Source organism: Spermophilus citellus (assembly GCF_964194105.1).
Source record: "Spermophilus citellus genome assembly, chromosome: 4".
In the NCBI taxonomy this organism is placed as follows: Eukaryota; Metazoa; Chordata; class Mammalia; order Rodentia; family Sciuridae; genus Spermophilus; species Spermophilus citellus.
Window position 1 is genome coordinate 105,455,802 of NC_138185.1, and position 19,954 is coordinate 105,475,755.

The window sequence follows — 19,954 nt, forward strand, 5'->3', positions numbered from 1 at the left end:
TGTTTTATCTCCTCTGGAGTCTGGCTAAGCCAACCCCAAACTGGTCCCACCATGCCCTGGCCCACATCCTTTTAGGGCCCTGGGGTGGCACTCATGAGGTAGCCACCCAACCTAGTGAAGACCACCCAATCTACCTCTTCAGCTCCTTATCCCCAGAAACCTGCATGTTGTGCGGGCCATCCCCTAGGCTCTTCTCCACCAGCAGGAAGGGCCCGTGTCCCCAGGCTTGTCTGGTTGGTTTTGTTGGTGACCCTTTCTCCTAGGCCCCGGGCAACACAATTTTTAGGTCCACACCAGTATGCGTTTTGCTCTTCAATAACACAAAACTTGAGCCTGGCAGTTACTCTTCTGGAATATGTCTTAGAAACAATGTCTGGAGGGGCTGGGGTTGTGGCTCAATGGTAGAGCGCTCGCCTAATGTCTGAGATGCTGGGTTCGATCCTCAGCACCACATTAAAAAAATAAATAAATATGTATTCCACTGCAACTAAAAAAAATATTGAAAAAAAAAAAAAACCCAATGTCTGCAAATTTCAGAGTGCTTACTTGCCAGTGAAGAATAGCAGGAAACAGTGGGTTGGAGGCGGCGTCCACTGTAGGTTAGAACAGTGTTCTAAATTTAAAGTGTGCACACTTGCACTTTCATCCATGCTAATAATGTGACAGCTGTTGCTACCACTGCTGATGGCTGGCTCTTCCTGCTTAAGCCAGGTGGCCTCCTCTCTCTACTCTGCAGTTTCCACCAATTAGCTTGTCTGCCTTTGTGAACAGACGTGTGACTGCGCACCTTACAGAACAGGTCAAAGGCGTGGGTGAATTCTGTAGATGATGCGTACAGGCCCTGCCCCTGTTCATATGATCTGCACAGCTCTGTGATTTCCACTGGGAGAGTCAGCCAGATCTGGTGGTTAACCAAGCCTCTCACAGGCAGCACAAACCCAGGAGGCCTACAGGTGACTGGTCAGCAGGGGGCAACCTCACACAGCAAACCTTCAGTCTTCTGAGGGCTGAGGGAAGCAGAAAGCCTCCACTTCCTCTCTGAAGCCCAGTTTTCTCAGATTGGAGAGGGACTGAAGAGAAAATGCAGTCCATGTCAGAGGAGGGGAAGAGGCTCCAGAGGACAGAGGGCATGATGACTACTAGCTACCATTTCCTGTTTTAAGGACATGTGTCCATCCTGGGGGCAAGACAACAATGTGTGCAATCAAACCGTCACTAGCATGTCTGTGTGGCAGAGTTAAAAGACAAGTGCTCAAAGACTGGCTTTTAATGTATATTAAAATGAATTTATTTACACAGTAACATGATGCCACAGAGTACACAGCAAAGTACCACAGCAAACCAAAGGTCGGCGCCTGGCCAAGGGGACCTGTTATGATTAATACAACTCTAAAATATGAAAGTAGGAAGATTAAGCTCTACAAAAAGAAACAAGATTTTCAAATATAGAGTGTGGGCAATGCCATGGAGAATTAAAGGGAGATCGGAATGAGGACCGGCATGATTCAAATCAGTGAGATGGATGATATCTTGCTTCTGCCTTCATCTCATGCCAAAATGCCCTGCACATCAACAGAAAATCCCAGCCCGGTGTATTCACACACAATCCTCTAGAGAACTGGTGGGGAAGGGATAACCAGGTAGTATCTGAGCAGGCTTCCTGGTGCAGTGTGGTTTCACCTTTCAGCAACACAACCCTGAAGCCACAGGGCTGGTCCAACATTCAAGTTATCCAGAGTGCGCACACACGCTAGCACACACTAACAGCAAAGGGGATTTTCTGTACTACAATAATATTCATAGCAAAATATATAGCTCTGTAGTTCTGCTAGGTTAAAAAATTTTCTGATTTCTTTTGATTCCCTGAAACTTCCTTGATTAAAAAAATCCATGGGGGCGGGTGGGATGGGTGAGGTGAGCAGGAAGGGACTAGGAGGCTCTCAGCGCAGAAGGGTGGGAGGGCTGTTGGAATGCAGGCCCCTGCGGCCCACCTAGACGGGCAAAGCTTCCAGTAGTGGCTGATGCAACATCTATTCTAATTTCAAACAGCTGCAGAGAGGGAGTGTGTAACAGCTGTATAGCACCTTGTACAGTCTGGGCACTTATAAATACTAAATGATGGTGATGCTGAATGGTAAACACCTCTGCAGGAAGGTTTATAAAAATGGTACAATATGTTAAGAAATTTCTCAAGAGTTCTTAAACCTATTGAAACTATACTCTCTTTAAATAAACAAACAACCCCCCTCCCAAACCCCTAAACTTCAGCTCTCAGCATTATATGAAGTTCCCACACTGAGGTCTGGACAACAGCCACAGCCGTGCTACAGGGCTGAAAGAACTTCTCCCTAGATACCAGGGACTTCACTGTCTGCTCCAGGATTCTACCATCTTCATCATCATCTTCTTCTAATATACAAAATGGACTGCTTAAAAAAATAGGTGCTTTTTAAAGGATGGATTTATCAGCTGAATACCCTAACATGGAATGTGTGTGAATTTCCCTCCCCTGGCATCTGTCACACCTCAGCCTCCTCACTGGAGAAGCATTGAGATAAAAAAAAGCTTGATTTCTTTGGTATAATCTGTCTAGGATCTTGTATTGCGCTTCTTCTGACTTCCCCAGGGCATCACTTTTGGTCTGTGGAGTCCCCACCTGCGGTGTTGCTGTGAGCACGGACAGCTGGACTTCAGTGCACTCTCCAGTAAGAGCAGCTCTTGGGTTTGTCTCAGCACAGAGCTTTGGGCCTTTGAGTATATGAGCTCCAATGAGGTAAATCCAATAACCAGTTTTGCAGATAGCCATTCTGTTCACTGATTCGACCGGGCAGAATCTTTAATCCTTATCCACTAGTGAGGGGATGAAAAGCAATGCCAGTGTTGGCCCAGGGAGTCAAGTTCCGCTTGTCCCCTCTCCAAGTATGTTCATGCTTATACATCTAAATCACTGGAAATACAGTGTGGAATCCTAAATCGATCCAAATTTCTAGGACTAGTCTGTATTTTTTTTTCCAGATCACTGCTGATAAAGGGCAGGGGAGAATCCTAATTGCATGTTACCGGCAAAATTAAATGTCAGGTTACTTCCCAGTTCTAAAGTAGTTACAGCTCAACTTTGGAGAGCAGGGTGATAAATATTATCAAAAATATTTATGATAATGTTGGGCCCTACTATTTAGTGGGCCCCAAAGGTCTCTCATGAATTTTATAATATTAGAGAATTTAAAATACAATTTTTGGTAGTTCCCAGAAATATCATTAACATTCCTCAGGTTGAGACTCCTTGGCTTAGAGATTTCTGTGTTCACAGATGTATTTATTGCGTTTGGAATTAGACGGGCCTAATCTGGCAATGGAGATGCTCTGACTCTAAACCCTGGTGTGTTTCTTTTCCGTCCATCAACATCAGTAGTTAGGTAGGAGGGATGTTTGTGCCCCTCCATTCACCCAGTCCACCTTCTGAGGGCAAATCCCGAAACTCACTGCTATGCTGCTGGCTTCCAGTCCTAACTCAGCCTTAAGGTTGGTGGACCTCATTTGTGATTCTCATATTGTTGATCTACAGGTCATAATTGCTCTTTTTCTCATCCTGCTGTCATTCTTCCTGATTAGCTTCTGTGCTTCACATTAGTGTGCACATATCAAAAGGACTCTCCCCCATGGGCACAGTCCTCACTCTTTCTGTGGAACACCCTGTACCCTCTTCCTTTCAAGACAAGGTTACCACTCCAGCAAGGCACTCTGAGATACATTCATTCTTGCTCTTGGTTGCTCTAGCCACTGGCCTCTCTCTCTAGCACCCAAATGTGTCAGAGATTGTTCATGCTCATGTGGCTTAAGAAAAAAATTCCAATATGGGCTTAATTGTTCAAACTCTCAACATAGACAGAAGGATCTATACTAAAGACTTCAATAGAAAAGAAAAAGATTTCCAATCAATTTTGAAGACAATAACTTGATGTTACTTGAGAAAACTTAAAGTGCTATACTAGTCACAATCCAAAAGTCATATATATATATATATATATAATATATATGTTATATAATATGTAATATATTATATATATATTAAATGTGTGTGTGTAGTTGGTTCTACAGAGGGTAGGATTTCTTTTCAGTGGATGAATTAATTAAAAGTTCCTACCACAATTAAAATGGAAATGTAAAATATTTATGATAATGTTAGAATGACTGAATTTAATTATTTCAGAAAAATATTCTGAGGACCATCTGCTGTACAGCTTACCTAGAAATGCAGTTCTTTTCTCTATTCTGTTCTGACCTGTAACACCCTCTTTCCCTCCCCCTCACATTCTTTGGCCATCACCCAGAGAAAATTAATGTAGCCACCTATCTCTGGGAAGCCTGAGGTCCTTCTCTGACTAGCTGGCATTCCTCTTTTGCCCTTCACAAACATGGATGTAGAAATAGTACTAACTATGTGCAGTATGAAGAGGTGCTCAGTCACCAGTGCTCTAAGACCGTGGTAGTGAGGTGTCCATGCTTGTTCTACTGTGGAATGAAAGAGAAGGCTGAACACAGTCATAACAGAGTGGTGGTGGTGGGGGGAAGATACCCAGAGACAGAACAAACAGAGGGACCAGGGAACATTCTGCATTAAATATGTAACCTCATTAAATAGTCAACATTCAAATTTACATGGGCAAGGCACCAGGAGAGTGACATTGAGAAAGTATGTCTCAATTTGCAAACTGTTGGGGGGGGGGGGCGGGTTGCAGGAATGTGCTGGCTGACATGGGCAGTGGTCTGTGCTGCCAGTTCAGTGCATAATTAGGCAAGGAGTTATGTGCACATGGGCTATGCTAAGAGGAACCAAACACCAGCCTGCCAGGCAAGGTGCAGCCATGCCACAGGACACTGAGGGAGTGGACTGCTGGCCTGCAGCGGCATGCCCACTCCATGGACATTCCTAGGCAAGGCTCTTCTGTGGGCCCACCAGCCTCTTTCCTGGGAGTCCTGTACTACTGGCTGGGAGGACAAGGACATCCTCATGTGGAGCCTCACATGTCATTCTCTTAAAAAAAAAAAAAGCACAATAAAATACATTCTTCTCCTTTTTTGATCCTCTTTGACACAGGTGAATCACTTGAAAGGCTATTACAAATGTTTAAAGTTTAGCAATTTCCAAGGCCACTAATATGCCATCTAAGTAATACTGCACAATCAGTCTCGGCTTTAAGAAAACTCTGTGCTGGTGGATAAGGGCCCCAGGCTTCCTTGCCACCTAGGTGCAGAGAACACTACTATCAACCCTGCCGCACAGGCTGGCCTGTCTTCTATTTCCAGTATGTGTGTGCACACACACAGAAGCACACACTTGTACACATACTCATGCCATTCGAGTGACTCTTGGGATTTCAAGGTTGAAGTAAACAAATACTCACAGTTCTGTATACAACAAGCACACACGCACACACACTCAGGTGAAAGGAACACTTGTCTTAGCGCAAATATGTCTGAGGGAAGAAGGGGAAGGTTTCTGTAGATCTCGCTTCAGGTGAGGTTGCAACATAGACAATGTAATATACAGCTAAAAAATAGATACAAAGATTGCACATACATCCACGGGAGAGGAGCAGGCCGGCAGCGAGCCCAGCTGCTATCAGCCACAGCCTCAGCAGTCAGCCTTCATGTGAGCTGTCCTCCAGAGCCATTTGAGAGTCCTAGGAGCAATGTGCCACTTACACCAGAAGGAGGTCTCTCTGGTAGGGTCAGCATCTCATCAGTGGCCTTCTCCCTGTCCCCTGCTATCCAAGTAGCCAGCTTCACAGTGCCATCTAAACAGATCTTAGAGCTAAGCTGACAGCCGTTTCATTCAGGGCTGTTGTCTATAGCATTTGGTCGACTAGTTAACACTGGCTACTGATAGAAGGAAGCTGGCCAATTACTGCTCGGGGGGAAAACTCTGATCAGACACTGCCAGCTCTGGCTGCCAACGCTGACAGCTCTGACAGTAATCAAAGAATAGTACTTTAAACTCTGTTCCCTGGTGGCCCCTAGAGAATTGCACATGCAAGAAAATCATCTCCTCATGTCCTGCCAGCTATTTATAAGCTCTGAACTGTGCTCCACCCTGCTGAGGCACTGGTGACACCACCCTGGGTCAGCCCTGTAATGGGCTGCAAGTGGCTGATAAACACCAACTTCATCGACAAGTGGGGACTGAGCAGAGGTGAAGGAGAACCAGGCAGTGGCAGCAGAGGGGAGGCTATTAGAGCTGTCCTCCGTGCAGTGCACACACTTATTGATAATAGAAATGAAAATGGGTCTGTGACCTAAAGTGTAGGGATTGCTCTTTTTCTTTCTACTGTCTGCTGGAACAAAGATATAGTCCCTGGTAACCAAAACTGGACTCATGCTAAGGATGCAAGTCTGCCTGGCAAAGGCTCAGTTATTGATAACCTAAAGGAAGGAGGAGTCTGTTGTGAGATTTACGGGATGATGGCAGAGGTTGGTTACATCTGACTATTGCTAGTAAGAATAAATACTTGTTTATAGAAAGACAGGTGATCTTCAGAATTATGGAGGAGCTGGCCACAGTTCATTGAGTTCACACCACAGGAGTTGTCCCTTCAAAGAGGTGCATTTTCATTTTTTACCTGCATTTGGGGGACTACTAGGATGAAAGATGTTCCAAGGGAAGGAAACTGCATGTTTGTGCAGTTGAATTTTGCAAAGTGAAAACAGACCCCGCTTGTCACTTGATCTGGAGTTGTGATAGCCTTCTGATAGACCCATCTGTTTATGGACAGGGATGGAAGGTTTGTCTCTCTGTTTTCTTTGAACTGTATAATGGGGCAGCACAGGGGGAATCATGAAGAACACGGAAATGTAGTAAAAGCAGCATCCAGGCCACATTAACGGTGTTGCAGGATTTTCACAATACAACTGAGGGAGTCTGTAGTGGCAAAGGCCAGATACTGAGCACAAAGCCAGTCCTCAAGGCTGATCCCTGCCTCCCTATCCAGGGCCTTCTCAGCAAACTTGATCATCAGCAGCGTTCGCTTGATGTCCAGCCAGTTTTGGAGCAGGGTGTTCCTCTGTGCTAGGCTTGGAGAGGCAGTGAATGTCTGGAAGAGATCTTCGCGGGGGCCCCAGAGCAGACACTGGAGGATGCCTTTGGCGTCGGAAATGAGGATGCGCTCAGAAGGGTTGGGATTCAGGAGGCAGCTGGCCAGCTGCTGCAGGCCCCGGGAGTAGGGGGAGCGGAGAGGGATGCGAGGCAGGTCTGCATGGGTGTACTCCCTCTCCTTCAGCTCTGGGTTCTCATCAAAGGGGTTGGGCAGGTGCAGCATCTCATAGATGAGGATGCCTGTCTGGAACTCATCACACTTTTTATACTGGGTGGCTGTTATAATCTCGGGGGCAAGGCGGGACTGGTCCCGGAGGATCTCAGGGTCCACCAGATGGCTCTTCTGCTTGGCCTGAGAGAAGTTGCTCACAATAAGCCTCATGGGACAAGATGAGGTGGGGCTGGGCTCTGCAGGTCCAAGGCTCTGGGTGGCTCCGCCAGGCTGGTGGTGGACAAGCAGTAGGTTCTCTAGGCGTAGGTCGCAGTGAGTTACATGGTAGGGCTTGAGGTGCTCAAGGCCAGAGCACAGCTGTAAGAGCAGCAGACACACTTGCCTCTCATACAAGTCAGGGCTTTTCCCATGATGGGCCAGAGAATCTCTCACAAAATCGGCCACAGTGAGATGGGGAACCTCTCTGGTGATGACCACAACATGGCTTCTCTGCTTCCTGTTTGTGACTCCCTGGCTGTCTTTCTGAGATGACTCTGTTTCAGAGCAGGCCTCTGGGTTTTTTCCATTAGTTTCTCCCTTCGCTTCTTCTTCGCTGTCTTCCAATTCATCCTCTGCCTTTTCAGGGGCATCAGGATCCTCCCAGGGAAGTAGACGATTGGGGACTTCAGCAAGGAAATGACCACAGTCCTGCTGGATGTTAAAATGAACAGCCAGACTCTGCCGGACAGCCAAGCTATGATAATACTGCTGAGATTCTTTAGCTTTGCTCTTACAGATCTGAAAAAAGAAAGCAAACAAGATAATATGAGACCCACACTTTCACAACCAGACTTACGATGTACTGAAAAGGATTAACTTGGAAGGTTTAACTTGGTTAGGAACAAACAGTGAAGTCTTCAGAAAAGGTCTTAGAAGTTCCATGCTGAGTGACAGTAATAATGATAGTAACACTTTCTCATGGCCATCTACACACAAGACTGTGCTTTGCACTCTATGTACTATTTCTAGTCTTCACACTGACCCCTCAAAGTAGGCTGAGGGTCTGTTTCCTGATGCTGGGAAAATTGGATAATCAAAAGCAGAAGAATGAAACTAGACCCCTATTTCTCATCGGTTATAAAAATCAACTTAAGATGGATAAAAGACTTAAATGTAAGGCCTGAAACTACTAGAAGAAAACACAGGGAAAATTCTTCAGGATTTTGAAAGGGGCAACAATATTTTGGAGAGATCCCCAAAGCATAGGCAACTAAAGCAACAACAGACAAATAGGATTATTTTAAACTAAAACACTTTCATACAGCAAAGGAAAAACAACAGTGAAGAGACAACCTACAGAATAGGAGATAATATTTGCAAACGATGTATCTGACAAGTGGCAAATATCCAGACTGTATAATGAATGCAACAACTTAAGAGCAAAAATAAATAAAAATAAAACTTAAAAATAAACAACAACAACAAAAACCTCCACCAAGTAATCAAATTTAATAATGGGCAATCAACGTAAATAGGCATTTCTCAAAAGAAGATATATAAATGGCCAATAGATATATGAAAAAATATTCAACATCACTAATCATTAGGGAAAGGCAAATCAAACCATAATATCACCTCACTGCAGTTAGAATGAATGACTATCAAAAAGACAAAAGATAGAGAGAGAAGATGGGAGGGGAGGGGAGAGGGGATAGTAGAGGATAGGAAAGGTAGCAGAATACAACAGTTACTAATATGGCATTATGTAAAAATGTGGATGTGTAACCAATGTGATTCTGCAGTCTGTATTTGGGGTAAAAATGGGAGTTCATAACCCACTTGAATCTAATGTATGAAATATGATATGTCAAGAGCTTTGTAATGTTTTGAACAACCAATAAAACAAAACAAAACAAAACAAAAAAGACAAAAGATAAGTGCTGGTGAGAATATGGAAAAAAGAGAACCCATCTGTTGCTGGGAATGTAAATGAGTACAACCATTATGGAAAACAGTATGAAGTGTCATCAAATAATTAAAAGTAGAACCATCACATAATTTAGCAATCCCATTCCAGGGTATGCATCCAATAGGTATACAGACAAATGAGATTATTTTAAATTAAAACACTTCCACACAGCAAAGGAAAAACAACAGTGAAGAGACAACCTACAGAATGGAAGAAAAATGAAATCAACAATGTTAAAGGAACATCTGTATTTCCATGTCCACTGTAGCACTATTACAATAGCCAAGGAATGGAAACTTAAGTGTCCACCAACTGATGAATGAAAAGAAAATGTGGTGTAAATACATAAAAAAGAACAAAACTCTGTCATTTGTGACAACTTGGATGGAGCTGAGATCATCATTTAAGTGAAACAAGCCAGGCACAGAAAGACAACTGCATGATCTCACTCATATGTGGAATCTAAAAAGACTGATCTCACATAAGTTGAGAGAACAGTGGTTACCAGAAGCTAGGGAGAGTAGAGTAGAAGGAGGGAGGCATGGAGAAAAGTGGTCAAAGGGTCTTTCCATAGTGGTTTACAGCCCAGGTTTACCTACTTTACAGCCCAGATTTACCTACAGCCCAGTGGTTTTCCTACTTTCCATAGTGGTTTACAGCCCAGATTTACAAAGCAGGCCAAACATGGCTCTTAACGTAGGCCAGGATACCTTATTTCATAATCCATCATCCTTTATGTTAATTTTTTATTGGTTAAGAGTGTGACATACTGTTGGCCCTGTAAGCCAGGCTCTCTTAACTTTTCAGTCACTGTCATGGTCACAACTCTGGCACTCACAGTTCATTGGCAGGGTAGGGGTAAAGAGTCATATGTCTGACCTTGTCAGAACAAAACCAACTTTCAACAGTAGGATTCTGAGTTTTATACTTTCTCTAAACAGGTCTCATTTAATGCCCAATATTCAGGCAGAAGAGCTTTGAAAAAGAACTTTATCAAGTGGTTATGGATCAAGGCAGTTTTGGGATCAAAAACATCAGCCAAGAGTCCCATATACTGTAACAAGTATTTTTAGTCTCAAAGGCTAGAAAAGCAAAAAGTAAGTAAAATCACCAGCCAAATGGGTTTATCCTCATGAGATAAAGAGGCTGATTGTGGAAGACAGTCTCTCATGCCAGTGCACAGGCTATCATAGCCTGGTCAGGGATCCCCTTATGACCCTGCTCACAGTGTATGCTGTGTTCTTCCTCCTCAGCAGAACACCGCCACATTTCAGATACCAAAGCCTCCCAGCAATAAGCACTCTCCATAGTGTGGACACTGCCTGTTTCTAAGAGTAATTCAGAAAAGGAGCAAATTTTTTAAAAAAGGATTTTCTACTTATTTTTACTTAAAAAGAAAAATGTACATTTTCTTAGGATGATGCCGATGGGTCCCCAGTTCTGAGAAGCAGCATGCTCTGATTTCCATTCAAATAGATGTTAAAAAGAAAAGAAAGGGAAGTGAGTCTCAGGAGACAAGGGCATCTCCTTCTCATTTACTGGACTCATTATACTTAAGACTTGCTATCACTGAATAGTGCTATGGAAATAAGAAGTATGTACGTATCTATCTACCTGATGAGTTTGAAAAATGCTTTACATGAAGCATTTCTTTCTTTCTTTTTTCTTTTTTTTTAAAAAGCAAACTTCTGATCTTGAAATGGATGTCCCCAGGGGAGTTCAAGTTCAATCATATATCTTTCAGAAAATACTATCTTTAGAAAGCTCTCAAAGTCTTAGCACATGCAGTGTAATATATAATCCTATATGTTCATGAATCACATGAATTCTTTCTATAATGTACTGTTGGCAATATTTCATGTTTATGTGTCACCAGGTATTTAAAAATTCTATACTAGCCATAATTTAGTTGTATAGGAGTTGGATCTGGCACATGGTGCCATTAACCTCTTGGCCAGTTTAAATAATTTACTCAATATCACATTGCCTGCTAGACTGAAAGTTCAAGGGTTCCAACTCCTCAGTCTTTGAAAAGTCTATCAAATACCACTGAGTTAAGCTGAATGACACTGAAAGTTAAACTCCAGCTATTGTGTTGTAGAAAGGACACTCATCAAGGACTTAGGTGGCCAGGGATGTAGCCCTGCCACTAGCTGTGTAACCTTGGACATATTCACTTTGCTTCTCTGGGTCTCAGTCTTCTTAATAAGGGAAACAATATAAAAAATACTAAAACTTACCTCACAGGGCAGTTGTGAAGATTACATAGGATCAAGTGTGTAGAAAACATCTGCTTACTATAAGTTGTACAAATTTAACACTTATAATGACAACTGGCAAATGTTAAAAGTGATGATATAATTTTAAAAGAGAACAAGAGTCCTGAGAGTCACTTGCCATAGCAGGGGGTTTGATAAAGGGCAGCCAATGAGCAACTGTTAAAGGTCAACACATCTGTGCCAGGGTCAGCCCTAACAAGTTCAAACCAGCAAATGTTCTAGTCTAAAATAGGTCAACCTCAGATTAAGAGAATGAATGGTTTGATCAAGTGTATAGTTTTTATTATGCTAAGTCACACTGAAGAGAACTCATGACCTGGTAATTTAACATTAGAAGCAGAGAAGATATTCTGATTGTGATATTCTAATTTTATTAGATACACACGGACACAGACACACATGTTTTTATAAGGTCCTCCAACGCTCTGGGTATAGATAAGAACATGGACACTACAACCAGAATTTATGTTCAGCTTCACCGATCAACTTGAGATAAAGGATCAAAGTGATTTACGAAGAAGAAATGATAAATTGTTCCACCATGTTGAATGCTCTCAAGGAAAATGGTCTGCCTAGATAGCCAACCTGAGTAGGCGGCACTTTCTTATCTCTTCATTTTTACAATACACAGACAGGTTGAAGAATAATGGGTGGCTCTAGTTTAAGGGCAAAAGAAAATGGGACAAGACTGGAGTGTAAAAGAGAGGAAAATACTTGGGCTTTTAATTGGTTCATAACCACGAAACCAGTTATAACCCAAACACAGAACTATGGAGATTTCCATAATAGCATTTCACACAATGAGTATCTCATAAATCTTTATTATGGAGCCTGCAATGATGTTAATTTAGGTAGGAGAATTATATTATTCTATGCATCACATAGTAGCCATTTTTCAAATATTAATAATTTGACTCCTTTAGTTTAGCAAAAAACAAAAAAACAACCCCCCCCCAAAACTCAAAATGACCTGACTTCAGATGATAAATTTCTAGTCCAAAAGTTATTTCAGAAAACAAGCCACTCTTTCCAGAATAAATGGACAGGGTTCTTATTGCCAGTTTTTTTTTTTTCCTTTTCTTACCCTATATTTTCTCTACCAGGGATCAAAGTAACTTCTCTTGGCTTCTCATTTTCATTTATCTTTCTTGAAAGGAATTCACATTCTTTCCTTAGAAAGGGTAGATGGATTGAACCAGAGAAATCTCAAGAAAGAGACCACTTTCCACACAGAATGATTTCCACAGGACTCCTAGGCTGTCTCCCCAGTTGGGTTTTTTTTTTTTTTTGCCGGGGGTGGGGGGTAACTGGGGATTGAACTCAGGGGCATTCAACCACTGAGCCACATCCCCATCCCTATATTGTATTTTAATTTAGAGACAGGTTCTCACTGAGCTGCTTAGTGCCTCATTCATTGCTGAAGCTGGCTTTGAACCTGCGATCCTCCTATCTCAGTCTCCTGAGCTGCTGGGATTACAGGCATGTGCCACTGTGCCTGGCTTGCTCCACTTTTAAAAAAGGAATAAAATGGTCTCATATCTTCGTGTAAGAATCTCTTTTCTTCTCCTTCTCCTTCTCCTTCCTCCTCCTCTTCGTCTTTTTCTTCGTGTGTGTGTGTGTGTGTGTGTGTGTGTGTGTATGAGTTGCTGGGGAGCTGGGGCTTGAATCCAGGATCTCATGCATGCTAGGCAAGTGTTCTGCCACTAAGCTTTACCCCCAGCTCAAGGTTCCCTTTTCTAATGGAAGAAAAATCACCTTCTATTTAACTATGTGTGGAAAAACCTACTTAAAATGCTGCGTGTTTTGGCAGATTCTGTCCCTGTCTACATTCTTTGAAAGGGAAGAAAAACACTATGAGAGCCTCAGCCACAGAGACACTAGAGGGAGCTGCAGTATCAACATCCAGGCCTCATTTACTTGTAAACGGTGCATGGAAACAAAACTAGGCTCTGGTGAAGGGCAAACCTTCTTGTAAAATACACCACAGGCCTCCTTCTGGAAAAATGTTGGTTCTAAGAAGGTGATGATGGTTAATTCATGCAAAGGGTACACTGCACAAGAAGAGCATGAACAGGACAAGAAGCTCATCCTGGGCATGGTGACCTCACTGCTGGAGCCACTCTTCAGAGGAGTCAGAGGAACATCAAAAGGAACAGTTAGCAGTTGGTAGGTACATCTCTCCCCCCATGTGAATAATGTACTGTTGCAAAAATGGGGGCTCAAGGAGAAACTGGGCACTTGTTTGCATTAATAAAGATCAGTGAGGACACAGAAGAGAAAGGAGAAATACTGGTTCCTACCAAGTGAGTGTTCACAAGTTCTGACTGCTCCTCAGTACTTCTACCTGTAAGGCACAGCATCCTGAAGCAATCTGATAAGATTGCCAAATACAGGGAAGGGGGCTCTTTAACTACCGACGATCATTTGTTGGGCAATGGAAAAACAAAACAGAATGAAAAACCATGTTTCCAAAATCAGAGCCAAATTAGTCTCTTCTGCGACCTTCTTAGATCCAGGTCAAAGCACATGACACACAAGCCTGATCTTAGCAGGGAAATGGAGCTTGATGATGGTTCCTTATACCCAGCCTAAAAAGTTTAATTTCAAACATGCATTTCAGCCCAGGGGATTATTTTCTATGTTGCTCATGGCAACTGTTCTGCATGCCTTTGAGGCAAATTTGCCATTTTCAAGCATTTATGTTTGTAATAAGAACCTCAACTTAGCTAACTTTTTTAAAGACTCTGTAAAGCTGTGTTATAAGCAGCAGGGAAAGAAAAGACAGGATATGGTCTAATACTGCTGACCTTCCATCTCTAATTTACCCCATCACTTGCCTCAACTACCACAAAAGCTTTTCAATGGGTCTCCCTTCCTCTCATGTGATTCTTCTCAAATATACCTTCCACGTGTTATCACTTGCCTATTTAAACTTCTTTCTATTATTTTCACAGGATAAAGCTCCTGGCCTCACATTCAGTCTCAGCCTTACCTCCCATCTCCTTTCCACTTGCATTTAACATACTAAACTGTCTGCAGCCGGCCCCTCACTCCTCCTCCTTCTCTTCACCTGAGAGGTTCATCGGATTCTTAGTTTTTCATTTACACTCTTCTCAGGTGTTATTTCTGTTAGAGAAAATGCTGAACCGTAGAGCCCCTTTCTGTGTTACTTCTAATCTCTATTATTACAGTTAGCACACTGTTATCTTAAGAGCAGACACTTGTATCTTTAGGTTCTAACACAGGACAAGGCACATGGTGCATGTTCGATATGCCTGTACAAAATACTAAGAAAAGGATGCATCTAGTCCAGTGTGGCCATGTGGTTTATTTACTCAGAGCGGCTAGATTACATGAACAGTTTTTATGAAACAGATGGAAGTTGGCAAGGTAATAGGGCAGGGGCAATGGCAGACAATCTGAATAACAGACACTCATTCATAAACGACCTGACTATACAACTGAGTAAAACTCAATCAATGAAGGCTGTCTGCAGAGTCCAGGCTGCCCTAGAGGTTCACTGAGTTTGCACTGTACAAAAACTAAACAAAACGACATGACTCTTCATCATTCCATTCAATTTTCTCTCCTTTCCCCCAAAGAAAGCAATAATTACAATATACAGGACTCTTCAAAATTGGTCTACATTAGCTTTTATTTTTCTATTATGGGCCCAGTGTGCCTTCAGCCTACTTCCACTTTATCAGCAGGGAACCTCATTTTCATCTCAGACTGGGCATTTTACAGTGCCTCAGTGAACCTTAAGTGGGATGGATATTGTAGGGAATGAATTGTAGAGAGATAAAAATGAGAAACACTGACGATCACCACATTAGACCATCTGTGCTATTCTGCTGCGTTACACAAAACCACAAATGCAAACAGGAGAGTGTGCAGAGTGAAAACCTTCTAAACTGATACCCAGTATTTGATATTACCTCACTCTAGGAATATAGGCTGATTACCGAGTTGCATTCATTTCTTGATCTTCCTGGGAGGAGTACTGCTTTACTTGCAACTATACCGGGAAGACTCCTACAGTCAATGCTGTTGCAACTACATTCAAAAAGGATTAAATGTTGATTATATAAAATGTGATCTGGGCCCAAATCATTCAGGATTCCATATCATGGGAAGCTGCCATAAGACCTATCAGGTAGGTCAGGTATTTTACAGCTTGAATTGCTGCAAAAATGTTCACATACCCAAGAAACCCATTTTGGAGCCTAAGAAATTCAAGAAGGCAATTGTATAAAATTTTATCATTTTATTTGTGACTTGTATTCATCGAATCTTTTCACTCCCTCAGAATATGATCAAAAGAAAATCAAACTTGTATTCCTGAGCCAGTTATTTAGGCTGACAGAATGATGCCTTAGTATGTTAACACAGAAGAAACTGAGGCACAGAGCAGCTCACTAATCAGCTTAGGGTCCATAATAGGAATTCAATTAATTTGAATCAAAATTTGTAATTCCCAGTGTCCTTTAAAGGCATGGCTCCTTTTCCTATTAGACAATTCATTTTGATTCCAAGTTTACTGAGCACCCCAAACCTCTTTGTAATAAGCCATTTTCCAGCTGAGACTCTTTGGTACCTCTGTATGCACTGAGCCATGAAATGGAGTGGACACTAACCTAGGATGGCTACGCATATATGCAGTTGGATGCTGATCAATTGTTTTCTGTAAAGTTTCAATGTTGGGCATGTTTGTGCTGAATTATGAAAGTGGAAGTGGTTTCCCATCTAGTTTTTCCTTACCACTAAGCCAGTAATTAATTGCCTGTGTAGATAGTCTGAACTAGTTGTAAATTCTTACCAGTTACAGTTATTCCTTTTAATGCTTTTTCATTTAGTGTCTTGCTTTCTCAGCATCCACCCAAATAAGATAAACAGAGACTCTGGAGTCAAAAATGCAATAAAAGATGCTGGTCTCCACAGTTCACTTCTACTTTATTACAGCTTTTAACAGATTCTGGTGTAGCTGGAAGAAAGCGAGTAACCCCAATCTTGTAATAGGGAAGTATGTATCTTCACTGAGCTTTGTGTGCCCTATCCTTGAAAACAAAGACCTGGACTACTTTAAAATGACAAGATAGCTACTACTCCAATTTGGAACTGTTGGGGATTAAAAAAACCAAAAACCAGAAAGGTATACTTTTTACTTACATGAGACTTTTAGCATCTTCTTCAAAGTAATTTTATCTAAATTTATTATGTGGTCTCTCAAGGCAGCATTTGTTAAAAAATGATCTCATGAGAGAAGTGGGGGGAAAAAGTATCCATCCTGCTTGCTGTCATTTATCCATCCAGGAACAACACTGAGGCACAGCAGGGTCAGTTTACTAACTACAGTGACTAATACGAAAGGTTCTACCAAGCAGTCAGGAGACAGCCTGCCATGGAGCTGCTGATCCTGTGCAAAAGTGCCTCTGGCCTCAGTTTCTTCCTGTGTAGAATAGTGAAGGCCCCTCTAAAGTTGACTTGTTTACTGTGAGGATTATGGGTTTGGTCAGTGGCTAGTCAGATTTTTGAAAGGGAGAAACAAGCAAGGTAGATTTTATTTAGAGAGCAGGAAAGTTAAGTTCATGCTTAAGTTTATGTTCAGTTTTATTTAGAAAGCAGGGAAATTAAGGGCTGGGGGTCAGCCAGCATGCAGCCCACAGAGACAAACAGTCTAATCTGCTGGGTGGTGGTTTGCCAAAGTGATGAGAGGATAAAAGAAGACATGGATGAGACAGAAACAGGAGTTGAAGGTAAAATAGTGTTTGGGAATCAATTTGGCCTTTCCTTTATGCTCCCAGGCTCCCCATTCCCTTTTCCCTGTCTCTGCTTGGATATCCATCCTCACTATTATTGAGACAGTATTTTCTTGAGACTTACCAGAAATTGAACTCTTGACTTCTTCTGAGTCCTCTTTCTGTTCAAGCCCTCTATAACCATGGACATGGAGGCCTGTGGGACCCTGTTCTTTCCAACTGATTCTGCTTTGGATCACTTAGATAGGTAGGGCTTTTTTTTTCACACTTTATATAGACTCTCCTACTACAATCTCATATATACTAAAGTTTGAACTAAATAAAATTAGTTAGGACTAAGAAACCATATTTCTAGGCTTGCCCTCTCTTCTGAATACCATCTTCAAAGTTTTATCTGGCTATTGGGCTTCTCTCTACTTGGCTGACCCATTTCATGCTCCATAGAGAGCTCTTCTTTCTGTATTTTTTTTTCCTGATTCATATTTTAGTTGGTGGCATCACCATTCTCTTGCAGTTGTTGTCCCTGAGCCACCCTGCCTCTTCCTTTCTTCTCTCTTATTACAGAGTACCATTATTAGTTATCTGGATATTGCAATAGCATAATGGATAACTTCGCCATTTCCAGTCTTCCAGTTTCTTCCACCACAGTTTTCTTTCAAAATCATTAATTTTATGAGATCTTCTTTAAAAATAGCATGGGGCTGGAGGTGTAGCTCAGTGGTAGAACACTTGCTTATTGTGTTTAAGGACCTGGGTGAACCTCAGCACCACAAAAACAAAGCAAAAAAAAAAAAAAAAAAAAAAAAAGTAAAGTAAAAATCCTTAATGGCTTCCTACAAAATAAAGCCTAGTCTCTTTAGTTTTAATTTTTAATAATATATGTATATATAAAATATATTTTTGCAATCCTAGGGTTGAACCCGGAAGTGTTCTACCACTGAGCTTTATCCCCCAGCCTTTTTTTATTTTTTGAGGCAGTGTCTTGCTAAGTTGTTCAGGCTGTCCTCAAACTTCAATTCTATTACCTCATTTTCTGGAATAGCTGGGATTACAGGCATATAACACCATGCCTCATTAGTCTAACCTCTTGAACTCATAATTTCAAAGACTCCAATTCTGGTACAATCTTTTTTTTTGGGGGGGGCAGGGTATTGGGGATTGAACCCAGGGGCACTTTAATACTGAGCTACATCCCCAGCCCTTTTATTTTTTATTTATGGTACGGGGTTTTGAACCCAGGGGCGCTCGACTGCTGAGCCACATCCCTAGCCCTTTTTATTTTATTTTATTTATTTTTTAGTTTTCGGTGGACACAACATCTTTATTTTATTTTTATGTGGTGCTAAGGATCGAACCCAGCATCCCGCGCATGCCAAGCAAGCGTGCTACTGCTTGAGCCACATCCCCAGCCCCCCTAGCCCTTTTTAAAAATATTTTATCCATTAATCTTCATCCATCTTTATATCTCTCTACATCACTCTGACCCTTCATTATGATCTTGTTTGAAAGTCATTTTTATCTTCCCACCAGGAGACAAAGCTCCTTGAGGGCAAGGTCTTTGACTTATTCAGGTATTTCTATAAACCCAGACAAATACCACAATATTTTATATAGTTTATGTTTTTTGAAAGGTTAAGACATATTTATCAAATGCCCATTATGTACACGATATTATATGCTAAGGACATAAGAATTAACAAGCCATGATCCTTATCATGGAGAAGGTCGAATGTGATAGTGGGGAGGAGAAGCATGTTCCTGAGATTGTATCATGGTAGTACTGCTGAATTGTACAACTTATTGTGACAGAACATGATAGAGAAGTCCACCAGGTACCTTGTGGGGATATAGGAAACAGCTATCAGCTATCACAGGTAACCACAACTGGATTGTTTAAGAACTGATAGAAACTTTCTAGGTACATGAGAAGAGAATGGAGGAAAAAATAACTATTATTTACTGAATTCTTCACTTTATGCCAAATGATGCTCTGAGCACTATATACACCATATCCACCACTATATTAACTCCTATAATTTTTTTTGTACAATGGCTCTGAGAAGAATGAAGTATTATTTTCCATTTTATAGATAAGACACTAGAATTACAAATGGCAAGTAAGCAGGCCAGAGTAACAGCTAATATGTAGCTAAGCAACATATTTAAACCCAGTTCTGTCTGACTTAAAAGACTAATTCTTGGGCTGGGTCTGTAGCTCAGTGATATAGCAGTTGCCTAGCATGTATGAGGCACTGGGTTCAATTCTCAGCACCACATGTAAATAAAATAAAGGTCCATCAACAATTTAAAACAAAACACAAAGCCTAATTTTTAACCACTTTGTCAAAAGTCCTTAGATTTTTCTATGTGGGAACCACCTGAGGGGGCTGCTCCAAATGCAGTTTCCCAGACTTCACTGCCCGTGATTCCAACTCTATAGGTACGAAAATGACACTTTTAATGAGGATCCCTCAGGTAGTTCTGAAATAGGTCATCTGCAGCTCACAATGCAGAAGTTCCTCATTGTATCAGACTGCCTCCCAGGAGTAGGGCAGTCCAGACAGAGGAGCCAGTGTGTGCAAAAGCCGAGGAGCATGAAATAGGAGCTATTTATAATTTATGCCAGAGGAGGTGACTATAGAGATGAGTAACTAAGGAAACCTGCACCTTCAAGAAATTCAATGTCAAATGACCCAAAAATCT

At 41.8% G+C, this 19,954-nt stretch overlaps 1 protein-coding gene across 2 annotated transcripts in view; it reads right to left on the reverse strand.

The window, feature by feature from the left end:
- Window positions 1-2,762: 2,762 nt before the first annotated feature.
- Window positions 2,763-19,954, reverse strand: part of PEAK1 (pseudopodium enriched atypical kinase 1) — a 290,178-nt gene continuing 272,986 nt past the window's right edge. For both annotated transcript variants that reach the window (XM_081292596.1, XM_081292595.1), the window contains one exon: window positions 2,763-8,042. In XM_081292596.1, coding sequence (XP_081148722.1) covers window positions 6,879-8,042 — 1,164 coding nt within the window. In that variant the 3' untranslated portion in view covers window positions 2,763-6,878. The remainder of the gene's footprint in view (window positions 8,043-19,954) is intronic.